Consider the following 13,561-nt stretch of genomic DNA (forward strand, 5'->3'; position numbering starts at 1 on the left):
GAGGGTCTTTTTTTTCTTAATTAAATCATTTAAAATGGGAAGACTCACTTTTTAATCCCAATTTTCTGAGGTGGGAAGATCTACCATCTGCTGGCAGCCTACATGTAGGGCATGGGAGAAAGAAGCTCCCTCTTTACCTGTCTGCTCTTGCTCTTACTGACAAGTCCACTCCTTCACTAGAGCTTCTTTGGGATTCTGGCATGGACATATACTAAAAGCCAACTGTGACATGCAGCCTTGGCACTGAACAACTACTGGATTCTTGGACTTTCTTCCTATAGATAGACAGCCATTGTTGGTCTAGCTAGACCATAGCCTGTGAGCCACTCTAAGAAATCCCCTTTCTACCAGTTCTGTTCCTCTAGAGAACCATGACAAATACAGGTGCTACACAGGCTGATGTGGGGAGAACTGTCACCAACAGCTGTACTCAGAGGTGGACCCTATATGCTATACTAGACAAGAAGTGCCAGGCAAGATGTGACTGCTAGTGCAATAGTAGCACAGCTACTGTGGGGACAAATAACTGCTTTCTGATGTGGACTTAAGGCCAACTTTACAGGATGTGACTAATGTCTGAGATGCTGGAAGGCAGGGCAAAACCCCATGGCTGTAGAAATCACACCCCCCGCCATGGGAAAGCAACTGCTGTTTTGTTAAATGGATGTTATGTGTGCTCGTCATTTCTGCTTACACTCATAGAATACTGTTATTCTCATGAGGAGAGACTTACTTCCTTCACTGGGTGATGGTTCTTGCCATGACTCTTAACAGCTGAGACTAAGTGGCTGTTACTGAAGTACAGTGATCCACTGCTCAATTATAAATGGAGGAGAACAACAGAACATTTATATCACCCTTTCCAAGACTTGGGGAACATTTTCAAAGACGGCAAAGAAAGAATGTGAGTACCCAGGGAAGGAGTTGAGTGTTGTTATTCTCCACGAGGGAAGAAGGAGGTTCATTAAACTTAGCTATGGAAATGTACCAGGCTCACAAAGCTGGTAAGACTCAGAAAGGGAGAAGATCCACAAGGCTCCTTCCCAAGGTTATACAAGCAATGAACAATAGCTGGGAGAGAAGAGAGTCTTTCGGAAGAGCTGGCTGCAGGCTGGGCAGGAGCTCTAGGAATGGAGCTGTGGGGAGTCTTCACCCATACTGGTTTAGGCTCTTCAGTGATGCAGCTGTCTTTGAGTCACCCATGCCTCTGTAAGTCACTCTTATTCCATGTTCCTGTAAATAACCCATATTGCCACCAAGCTAGATTTTGTAGATCATTTCTTTGGCCTGTTGTTGGTGTCCTATCTGGGATGAACAGACACATATTATTACTTTTGTTGCTATGATAAGATTCTATGGTCAAAAATGAACTATGGAAGAAAAGTTTATTTCAGCTCCTGGTTCCAGAGGGGAGAGTCGGCAATGGCAAATGAGGCATGGGAATTGTGAGATAGTGTCTTCAAGCCCACACAGAGAGATGTAGGGCAAGGCTATAAATTCTCAAACCGGACTCCAGTGACATACTTCCTCCAGCAAGTCCTCTGCCTTCCAAAACCTTCTCCAAACAGCATCACCTACTGGGGACTAAGGGTTTCAATACCTGAGCCCGGTATTGAACGGGAACATTTTTAGTTCAGACCAGAGCAAGACATTATCATTTCCTCCAGGAAGTGAGACAACTCAGGAGTTCACTTACCTGAGCAGCCCAGCTCGATGGAACACGTAGAGATCGTGGTCCAGGGTGCAATTGCTGAATGGGACGACCTTCACAAAGTTCTGGATGAGGACAAACTCAGGCGTGAGATGGGGCACAGATATCAAGCAGAAGTTCTTACCCTAAAAGGATTTTTAAAGATCAGTGGACATTTGGAGAGCATAAGAAGCGCTTTATCTTTCAACAAATCTGTGCTATAAGACACTGTAAAAGGCGGAAGCAAAGCACATAGGAGAAAGTACTCAAATTGGAGCATCACTAGTGAAACTCGGCGAGCCGAGCAACTGGGAGAAGATGCAGAAGACATCAGCAAAGCTGACTGAGGGAGACAAGTGACTGTTGTGTAGAGTGGCCCGTTCGTAGGCACTCTTACAGCTGCTGCTGCTTTGAGACAGGACTTCATTATGCAGCCAAACCTGGCTTCTAATTCACAACTCAAATCCTCCTGCCTCGGCCTCCCAAGTTCTGAGATTATAAGTTTAAAGATATGTGCTGCCACATTTAACTCTTAGCAGTTGATCTCACTGACTTGTTTAATTTTTCAGCTCTGGAGTCTGTCCCCAGAGCCTTGCAGATGCTGGGTAAGAACTCCTGCCAAACTGTCACACCAGCCTTTTTACTTCGAGAAAGGGTTCTCTAAGTTGCCCAGGCTGGCCTTAAACATTTCTCTGCAGTCCATGCAGGTCTTGAACTTGCAATTCTCTTGCTTCAGCCTTCTGGGTTTCTGGGTTTATAGGTCTCTGCTATGAGACCTGGCCTAGATTTTTTAAGCTAAGGCCATTCACATTTGGAGTTCAGTTTTATCAGTGAGTAAATGGGGCAGCGCAGTTATCATAACAAGGGCCTTTAACTTAAGAAATGAGACTCATAGGTCCCTCAGCCTCTCCTCTGTAAAGTGTGGGTGGTATTCCAGGCTACTCTGGCTCTAAAACCCTGCAGTTACACATGAGTCCTTTGTCATGACATCATCCATTCTAAGTGATAACCTAGAGATGAATGTGGACCCTGAAAGACATAAGATGATCACCAAGTCCTGACACATGCCATTTGCCCTTCTAGGCCTGCTGCCCCAGGTGGCAGCAGCTGGTGGTCACAGGTGACTAATGAGCATTTGCAGTGTGGCTGCTGTGACTGAGAAACTAAATCTGAATTTAATGCCATTTAATTTAATTTAAAGTTTAAAAACCAGCACCAAATTTCATTTATTGGGAAAGTTTTGTGTGTGTGTGTGTGTGTGTGTGTGTGTGTGTGTGTGTGTGTATGCTTTTGTCATGTCAATCTGCCCACCTCAACCTGAATCTATGAAGTTTCTTATCCAACTGCAAATTTCATGAGACCTAAACAGAATTAAGTACTGCTGATGAAAATTCAGTTCTTACACAGAGGTGCACTACAGTCTTAAAGCCCTGCACACTCCAAGGCTCAGTGCGAGATGAAAGCATATAAAACAGCTCATTAGCACTTTTGACATTGACTGCATCCTGCCGTGGGTGCCTATGAGACACTGGCCTGGGTAAGAGGTGTTATTAACGGGGGAGGGGGAGTTACATTTCTTCCTTTACACTCTTTTGTTCACTCGGCTACTGGGACATTCACTCCAGAGTCTGGAGACTGTACAGCTCAAGGCTGTCTGTGTTCCTCGCAGCCACTTGGTCCTGTCCCAGGTCCCTGCAGAAGCAGCCTGCTCTTCCCAGAGCTAATTTGTCCCTTTGGGACTTTGCCTCCTCTTGAACCCTGTGAAGGTATTACTTGTGCTAATCCAAAGCCCTCAGGACATTTTGCAGCCCCAAGGACTGAGTCATTATTTGACCTTATCTTCCTTCTTTCTAGCAAAATAACACAGCTTCTTTCAGGGAAACTTTAGAATCACAATGCTGAGCTGCTCAAGCTGAAAATAAGGACTGGGTGCCAGGTCTCGGTAGGCTTCCTTAGGGAGGGGGGCACTAACGATAATGAGTTGCTTCAGCTTGGATTTGAGGGATTAAGGGGAAGTAACGAAGGTATTTTGTTCCTGTATCCTTCTATCCCCAAGTCAAATAGAATCAAAATGTAAACAGGTCCTCTGCCCATTAAAATCCAGTCCTACTTTTAGACTGTGGATGTTAAAATAGGGATGAAGCTCAGCAGAATGTCTTTAAGGCATCTTCAAGAGAACCAGCTTTGAAAATTCTTTGTTTGGATTAATCCACATTGCTTTATGAGCTTTGAAAAATGCCTTAAAAATCAATTTAAAGAAACCACAGTGGAGAATATATTGCCCCATTCTAAGGCTTTTTTAGTTTTGAAAACACAAGAAAGTGAAATCTAAGATAACATTATTAAACTCTGTGTGTGTGTGTATGTGTGTTTTGCCTCTCAATATAACAGATAGAAAGGACACATAAACCAACAGATATTCTCCTTGGTTTGCGCGCTGAAGAAGTACACCAAGATGTGACTTTTCCAGCTGAGCATCAGGGTCCTTCTGATGACTTACTGCTTCCCCTGACTGTCGTCCTCCTCCACTTTCTTTCCTTTTAACAATCATCAGTTGGCTAGGATCCCCATCCCCAGACAACAATGAGACAGCAGAGAGGCATAGCATCTCTCAGACAGAGGAGCATGTTTACATTTTGATCTCAGACATGGGCTGAACTTCTACACACCAGCCACCATGTTAGGCCTCAGGAACAAGTAGGGAAGGGATGCCAACCTGGAAATCAACCACAGGTTCCCTCTTCCCCACCTGAGATGCCAATCTGGAAATCAACCACAGGCTCCTCTTCCCCACATGCCCCAAAGCAAGGTGGTGATGCCAGGATAGTTTGAGCCAATGTAAACCACAAAGTAATCCAATGATCTGAAGTACTAAGGACTCCTAACTGTAAGTGATTTAATTGCAATAAAACACTGGAATGGTGTCTCTAAAGGAAACAATCCCACCGTAGACACATTACTGAAAATGACATATTTTCTCTTTTTAAGAGTCTGTGACATGTCACTCAATCGTTTTCTCAGAACAGGGGAACAGTTCAAGACTCAACATTCACAACATTTAGAATGTCTGTATGATAAACATTCCATTTTCTATAACTTCACTACAAAACCAAATTCAGTGTGTACTCACAGGAAAAAGACTGAAAACAAAACTCATGAAATCCAGCGACCTGCAAATGACAGTGAACAGGGTTACTGGACTGAAAGTAAATGGAGTGCCCAGAGACAGTTGGGACGATTTATGCAGCCCACTGCTTGCAGCAGTTTGGCCAGACCACGGTATCTAATCACTTGCATAGGTGAATTGCAATCACTTGTGTATACCATAGGCTTCATGTGTCAGCAATAAAGTATTTTTGGGCAGTGACCAATAATATCTGTGTAGTTCAAAGCCAATACTAATGATGGCCCATCCTTAGACAAAACCTTCCCCTTTGGAAGAGTTAAGGAGAGCTTTGGCAGTGTGATGGGCTATTCTTATCTTTTTTGCTACTATTTGTAAACAAATTACAAGATGTCAAACTAAATAAAAAATAACTGTCTAAACAAAATGTTACCTTAAAACATTCAGGAAATATGCATAAAAAAATACGGACGGGGCCATTCCAGGCTCTTTAGTCTTTAAACTTTTCCTTTCCAAGCTCCACTATCTCCATAAAAGCTCAACATTTAATATTAAAAACCATGGTTCTAGAGGCTAAAGTGGGTTCTAGAGGGGTTATGTTTAGATGCAACCCTAAAAAGGGAACAGCCAGCCCTGTCACTGGTTACCTCAAAGGCACTCTAGAACCTTCTGCTTTATCAAAATGGGCACATATTTTTTCTCTTTAAAATATTTAGTAGATAAAGTTGGAATAGGTGCTGGCAAGAGGACATGCTGGATTCAGGTGTCAGGCAGTGGTCCTGAGGCCAAGATGGGGGGTTTGAGGGGAACAGCCTTGCATACATAGGTGCCCTTGAGAGACAGGAAGTGGGAGCCAGGCTTTGTCTGCCAGACATCATGCCTCCTTCTTCCAGTAGCTTCCCTGAATTGTCTGGGTGTTCCTTTAACCTCCTTTCTTATCTTATATTCTGGTGAGTCTCTCAATCCAGAAGAAGGGTGGAGCATGAGTTAACAGACTGGATATGCACAGAGGTACCACTTGATGACAGCCACTGGCTCAGTAGTGAGAACTGAGTCAAACAGGCCTCTTGAAATTTTGGCTGGAAATCCAAGCCCCAACCAGAATGCCCTCCCATGAAATTCTTGTGTAGACCTGAGGCTGTCTGCTCTCTTCTGAGATTAAACCTACAGCAGGGAGTGAGGGTAAAAAAAGGTACAGAGAAAATTCCTCTTCAGTTTGACTATCCAAGTCTGGAATCCAGCACTGTCTGACATGAGTCCTACCAGTGGACTGATTCTCAGTATGTTGGCCTTGATTGAAGGATTTTCTGTCACTTGCACTCAAAAGCAGTACAAACTCAAAGACTCAGAGAAAGGCACACTGTGTAGAATAGAAACAGCATTCGGAGCCGAGCAGTGGTGGTGCACGCCTTTAATCCCAGCACTTGGGAGGCAGAGGCAGGCGGATTTCTGAGTTCAAGGCCAGCCTGGTCTACAGAGTGAGTTCCAGGACAGCCAGGGCTACACAGAGAAACCCTGTCTCGAAAAACCAAAAAAAAAAAAAAAAAAAAGGAAACGAAACGAAACTAAATGAAACAGCATTCGGCTACACAATAGGAATTTTCCAGATCCTCAACTGTGATACAGGATAGAACTAGCCAGATATTTTTATTCCCTTTTGTAGGTCTTCCCCAAATTTTATGGACTAGCATCTCTAGATGGGGTCCAGGAGTCTGGTCTGTTTTAAGGTACCTAGAAGAATGTGATATGGGGCTGGCTTAAAGATCACCTTCTCAGAAAAAGTTTTGCCGAAGAACTTCTTAGTGCAACAGACAGACATTGGAGATCAGTACTTGCCTTGCCTCGTATCTCTCATCAATACAAAAGAGCTGAATACAAAATGCAATAGGTTCTCCCAGGTAGAGGGGGCGGAAGTGGGAGGATTCCATAGAGAACAGCAGGGAGGAGCTCAGGCTGCTGGCAACATCGTCTTCGTCAACTAAGGAAAGGACGCTTAGATTCTTTTCCATGTCCTAAAAGAAAGAGAGAGAGGGGTAGTCCCTGGGGACCACTGGGTTCCAGTGGGCTAGTGGTTGCACTGTCTCCACATGGCCTGTCCCTGTGATTGTGGTTGGCTGTCTCGGCTGAAACCAACCACCCTGGGAAGGTCCATTTGAAGACCCTCTTAATGATATTCGAAAGTCTCACACAAAGGCCAGAAAACAAATTAGGTAAAGATCAGTATGGTAATGTTCGCTCTTGAAAGCTGGTTTCGTTAAGATTTTATGGTACTAGAATTTCTGAACCTTTGGAACGGAACGCTCAGGCAGTTCTTTGAATGAAGATTTGAATGAAGTTGCTAATCCAAAGCTCTCCCAGTCTACATCCTGCAGGAGAGACTGTGGGAGGCACACAGTGGCCCTCAAGAAGTGTGTGTGTGTGTGTGTGTGTATGTGTGTGTGTGTGTTTCCCTGGAACCTGAGGACATTTCTCCTTCAGGGTAAGGGGACTTTGAAGATGCCACTAACTTGAAGATTTTGAGAACTGAAGATTTTTCTGGCTTATACAAATAGATAGGATGAAATCACAAGGGAGGCAGGGAGCCCAGATAGGAATAGGGAGGTACACTGCTGAGGCCCAGAAGACACAGGAAGAGGGCACGTGTATTCTGGACACTGTCAGAGCAAGGGTCTCCCGTAGATCCTGCAGAAGAAATAAAACCTCCACCTACAGTCTGAGGCTTAGTGTGTGCTGAGACCAGAAGGAATTCTGATCTCGGCCTGTAAGACCACAGGCACACACTGTTTTAAGCCACCAAGCTGTGGTAATCGATCACAGGAGCCATAGAATACTCCAACAAACACCAGCTACTGGCTTGGAGGAGAAGCTGGGACTCCTCCATCTGAAAGGAAGAATTCCCCTTTCTCTAGCCCTAGCCCTTCACCATCAGACAGTCCCATCTAGTGGAACATGTTTTCTTGGTTCCTCCAGGGAATACTTGCTTGGTCTTTCCCCTTGGGTGTGGCTGTTCAGCTGTGGAGAATGAGCAGGGAGTTTGGAGTCTGGGCTACTCCTTACCAGGCTGCCAAAGAGACTGCTGTGCTCATACCACATACACACACCCCTTCACCCCGTTCCTTACTTCCCCTCAGCCACCGCCCCCCCCCCCCAGCCCTTGTGGAGAGTCCACACTTTCACTGGTCTCTTCTCAGGCTTGCTTCCCCTTCCTTGGGTCTGCTAAGCCAATGCAAACTCCCCCATCGATTTTCTTGTTTTTAAAGTGCTTATCTTGCAATAACTCCCTTCTGCCCTGTTGTCTTTGTGGATCTGTGCCCTTTTCGCTTCTTCACTGTCATTTCAAGTGGGTTTGTTTGTTTTCTGGTTGTTTTTTCCCCCCTCTTTCTTTCTTTCTGGAAGGGTCAGGAGATACACACAGGAAATCAATTTTTCTTGCTTACTCAGATGCCCTCAGGGGGTCTAGCAGGTTCTGGCTCCCCCCCCCCCAACCCCCTATCCCATCTGTGTTTGGGTCTATACAGGAATGGCCTCACTCTTAGGAATATTAGAGAGAAAACTGGCACCTTCCACCTTATCTCCGCTCTCCTGCCTGGGGCACATCCGTGAGCTAGGGTTAGTGAGTTTCCTAGTGTGGGCTCCTCAGAGACAAATCTAAGCTACAGGTCTCAGCACCTGCCAAGAACCTCTGGAAGGAGAGAAGGAAAGCGAGGGAAAGAAGACAAGGTCACCAGTAAAATCCTTTCGACGAGTGCCTTTCCACCATGGGCTCCACCTTGAGCACTCCCTGCTCCCCCCCAACTAGCCCCCTCACTCATTCCTGGCTACTCTCTAAAGAGTTGGAGCTAGGCATTCCTAGGCCTCTTCCTTGGGTTGCTGAGGCACACTAAGTGACAGAGGGTGGGAGGTACAGCAGCAAATGCAAAGGTGGCCCTGTACGCATGCAGTACCATCTCTGTGTGACAGCAAATCCTGTTTCCTGACACCCGCCCAATACACACACACACCCTTACTCCATCTGTACACTCCCATGCAGATAGCACAGGGCCCAGTTTCCAGCCACACACTGCAGACTGCCTGGAAGGACAGACGCTAAGATCACTGGTGTTCCATCACAGCCTGCTCTCCAGTTCAGGGCTATCAGTAAGAAAGTTAGCTCCCTCACAGACTCCTTAGTTGCTCAGTATCTGGGGGGTCAGATAGCAGAGGGTCTGGCCTTCGGACAGAGCTCAGATGTGGGGGACGAAGCATTTAGTGAGCACCCCAGTGCCATCTCAGATCTAACTCTGTTGGCCTGGGCCTCCTTTTCAGAGATGTGCATGCTGCTAGAGGAAGCAGGGTGCAGCAGCCTGTCACCAGGAGGCCCTTGGGAATCCTGGAAAGGTTTGGCCTTGTACTTATCCCTGGGACAGACATGGCAGATTGCATTAATCTCCTACGTAGTAAACTATAATGCCATCCTCTGATCCTTAAAAGGTCAAAATCCTAAGTAGGACCACAGGGCTTAGGATCTTCCATCTCCCCAGTTTATAGAAACAGATAGCATAAGGCAGAGGCATGAATGGAACTAGCTTGACAGGGGAACAGGGCTAGGGTGTAGGTGGATGAAGGAAAGTAACAAAGGAAGATGCCCCAAAGTCAGCCAAAGAAAAAGATGCTACCAAGCAAACTTTGGTTAACCAACCAAAGCTTGGCTGGAACCTGTAACCGAAGGGGACTGTTCCAAGAACCTTAGAAGCACATAAGTACACACACTAACGTGTACCTGGGCCTGTGTGTGCAAATGATATATATCTGCGTATATCATGTGGAATGTACCTGTGTGTGTCGAGTGGGAGTGATGGGGACCCTCCAGTAAGCATTTTATTTCTGCAGAGTTTCACATTGGGCTCAGAAGAAGAAAATATCTCTGTTTACTAAAATCATTGCAAGTAGTTGAACCACAAATAAACTATAACCCGTGGACTGGGATATGCAGTGTGTGTGGAATTAGGGATTATTTACAGTGGGGTCAAAGTGACGCAGAGCTGGCCCAAGGACAATAGTGGGTATGTGTTGGAGCGAGGCAATGGAGGGGTTGAGGAGGGAAGAGAACACAAAAATTAAAGGGGAAGGAGCTCCCTAGCCAGCAGGCTCAAAGGCTCTACACAAGTATAAGCCTTACCTGCATTTCCTCAGAGACTCTACCTAAGACTGTTGGCAGGGCTTCCTCACATGAAGTCGACGTTTCGGTCTCTTTCTCCTGTAAAGGACCACAGGAAGACATAAGAATAAACCAACCCCTGGTGTTTCAGAACCCAAGCTCTGCAGCAAATTTCCAGTGTGCCTCTTGGCTAGGAGACATTGAGAAAGGGATCCAGCATCCGCTTTATAAGGTTTTTAAAAGGGAGAGAGGTAGGATGTAGATGGTACTGATGGATGCTTGGGCCAGTCACAGGCACCTCCTGATTCTCTCTAGACATGAATTGTAACTCTGTTGTTCTTATTCTTCTGTGTGATCTGAGAGCTTGCACTAAGTTTTCTTTTAAATCAGGCTTATCAAAGTATAATGACCTAATGACCATATAATGAACACAAATTTTAAAATGTGCCTTTTGAGAAGTTTTGACCTGTGTGTGTGTGTGTGTGTGTGTGTGTGTGTGAGAGAGAGAGAGAGAGAGAGAGAGAGAGAGAGAGAGAGTGTGTTTACCCCAATTAAAATGATGAGCAACTACCTTGATCCCTAAGTTTTTGCTTGTTCTCTGCCCCTAGCTCCCACTGCTTGCAACCCTGAACAGGCAAACACTGACCTGTCAGCTCTTCTCATGCAGTCTGTCACAGTGATGAGAGAAGTAAGCAGTACAGGACGAAATCCCATTCTGGTCTCCATTCTAGAGCCCATGAGGCTTGCCCATTATGAACTTACCCGATCTCCCCACCTTCCTGTGAGTGGGGCCTTTCTGCTACAGATGGCAGAATCCATTGATAATCCTAACAGCAAAGACTCATTCAAAGTCACAAGGAGCCCCAGGCCCATCCCCAGCCCTGAGGCCTGGGGCAGTAGTGTCCCTTACCTGGGTCATTTCTTGCTCCTCCACTACCTTGGGAGAACCTTGGCTGTCACTCTTGCTTTCAGCATCTTTGAAAGAAAAGTTAGGGTAAGGACAGAAAAGTGATAAACAGTCCACAGACCCATGAGACGCTGGGGAGCATGGTCAGGGGTTTTTAAATAATGGTGGAACTGTAGACGTCCATTCCAAAGACAAGCAGCTGGAAAAGGGCACAGGGCTTTGCAGCTCCCCTGACCCTCACTGAGACACTCAGACTCTAGGCTAACTCCTCTTCAGCCCTCCTGTGCCTGGTCCAAATGATGAAGATGAAACCATGCCACCCCAGAGAAGCTGTGCAGGTGACAGATGCACACAAAGGGCACATGTGCCTGGATGCGCCCCAACCCTCCCTAACCTCCCTCCCACACCTCACACCCCCACCTCTGCCAAGCACTGGGTAACAGGCTCCTTCAGTGTTAGGCTCCTTTGAAGTTTATAAACAAGCCTTATCTTCTTGGATTGTAGACTTTAAATTAGTCCTACCATAGAAGAGGGAAATTCTCCAGTTTGCTATACAGTGCTCTCTGAGTTCCAAAGATTAGGAAAGGGGCTTTGGGGATGCCATGATTTCTGCCAGTGACACTGACATTAGCATTTCTCCCTTCTTTCCCTCTTCTTCTATCTCTTCATCCTGTCCCATCCCCATCACCACCACTCCATGGCCCTTTTTCCCCCTCTCTCTCATCCTTTGCCAAGTAGCCCAGGCTAGCTTTGAACTCACACTCTTCCTGCTTCAGCCCCCAGAGTACTGGGATTATAGCTCTATGTGACCATGCCAGGCCAGCTCCCTTTTCTATTTTCTAAATAAGAACTGGGGTTTCTGTTGTAACAATATGCTTTGCAAAGCCAATCCTTTAGACATCTTTCAGGTACCTCATCATCTCTAAAAATAACAATGGAAAAAACCCCTTCCCACTTACCATACAAAGGCCCCTCCCTCCCAGTCTCTCTCCCATCACCCCTCTCACTCCTCACCTTTTTTCTGTCTCTAAGTCATCCATGCTTTAGGAAGGCAATTTGGAGGAAATTGTCACATTGGGGTGCCTGTCCTGCCTTCTGCCTCACAAGGGCCTGCTCCACTGAAGGACCTCAGCAGTGACTTCTGTTCTCCTGCAGCCCACAGAGCCTCTGTCTATGTGCCTGAGGCATCCTGGGATGTCTTAAGGCTCTGGAGATGTAGTCAGTGAGAGCAAGCTGTTCTACTTTCATGTTTCTAACTATCCCATCAGACAGTACAAGGCCATGGTCCTCTCTGCTTCCTCTATCCCATCCGACAGTTCAAGGCCATGGTCCTCTCTGTTTCCTCCCCTGGCTAGCTAAAACGCCCATGACTGGCATGACTCCTACAGACACTTGCTCAACCCAAACTACTGGACCATGAATGTCTTCTACCTACTTATAACAAAGATGTGGGTGGATGAAATATAACAAAAGTCTAAGAGAAAAATGATGCCCAAGGAGGTTTTGCAGAGAGCAGTGATGCTGAAGGCACCAGGTGAGAGGCTCAGATCCAGACATGAAAGGTGGTTCATTGGCCATGCAGAAGTGCCCTGAGAAAAGTCCTCGTAAAGAAAGATCCTTCAAGGAAATACATAAAGCCTATCTCGGCTCTAGTCCCTGAGCACGCCCTGTGCCTGGCGTTTCTAGCACTCTCATAATGACAGTCGGACATGCTTTTCATTTTGAGCTATAACACACAGAGAAGTGTTGAGGTCAATAAGCTTCTATACAGGTCTCTTCTATGTGACACCTACTGAGGTGGCTATGCAAAACACTTTCAAGATCTGTGTCCCTCGTCCCCATGTCAACACACCTAGTTCTGACTTCTACTATCATTGATTAGTCTTGCTCATATCAATTAAGTCCCTATTTTAAGCTACACTCTGTTTTTTTTTTTTTAAATGACAGCTCTTATTTTATGTTTCAAACAGAAAAATGGGACTAAGAGAAAAACCTAGGAATATGACCTACTCCATGTGTATATATTTTACAATTAGAATAAAATTTCTAAAAAGTTTTTAAAAAAAAAAGGATTAGATTTACAATGAACCAATAATCCTGGCGACTTAACCATTCGCTAGTCTAATGTTCACAAGACAATTACTAACGACAATGACTAATTGTCTTAGCTAAACTGTCATGAGGTGTTGAAGCTTATTATTAGGCAGCTGCCACCACTGTCCCCAGAGGTGACTGCATTTCAGAACTGGGCAAGGTGATGCCACATCTCTCTCTCCAAAATCTCTTGGGTTTTCTGAGGTTTAATTAGTTAATGCTCACAATGTGCCCTGAGGTCATCAAATGTGACATGCTAGCTCAGAGGAAGGTCTAGGCTGGGCTATTATGTGGTGCTCAACTGAAAACATGGTCACAGCTACAACTTTGTTATTTTATGGCTTCTGACACTTCAGTAGCTTTAGAGTCATGAACAGCAGACTCTAGCAGGGGGCAGGGGGTGGGGGGAGACACAATTTTCCATGTGTAATCTCTGTGTGAGATTACTTATCTGAAGTGGGTTTACCACAGGGCTAATTAAACTAAAGGTTCAACTACCTTCCAGGTAGAGGCCACTCCCAGAGCACAGCATCTAATGCTACACTCATAATTAGGATTCTCTTTAGAGAGGATCCCAGGTTTATATAGGCCTCAGGTGCCAGTGCACAT

At 45.6% G+C, this 13,561-nt stretch overlaps 1 protein-coding gene across 6 annotated transcripts in view; it reads right to left on the reverse strand.

Annotated features, from left to right (window-relative positions):
- The window catches only part of Cfap61 (cilia and flagella associated protein 61), a 278,785-nt gene that overhangs the window by 193,299 nt on the left and 71,925 nt on the right, over positions 1–13,561 (reverse strand). For all 6 annotated transcript variants that reach the window (XM_021156893.3, XM_085833584.1, XM_021156892.3 and 3 more), the window contains 5 exons: positions 10,862–10,926; positions 9,973–10,050; positions 6,651–6,826; positions 4,821–4,860; positions 1,697–1,836 (listed from right to left, as the gene is read on the reverse strand). In XM_021156893.3, the coding sequence (XP_021012552.1) occupies positions 1,697–1,836; positions 4,821–4,860; positions 6,651–6,826; positions 9,973–10,050; positions 10,862–10,926 (499 nt within the window). The remainder of the gene's footprint in view (positions 1–1,696; positions 1,837–4,820; positions 4,861–6,650; positions 6,827–9,972; positions 10,051–10,861; positions 10,927–13,561) is intronic.

The sequence above is a fragment of the Mus caroli genome, unplaced genomic scaffold (assembly GCF_978045245.1).
Source record: "Mus caroli unplaced genomic scaffold, Mus_caroli_1 scaffold_2, whole genome shotgun sequence".
Lineage (NCBI taxonomy): Eukaryota > Metazoa > Chordata > Mammalia > Rodentia > Muridae > Mus > Mus caroli.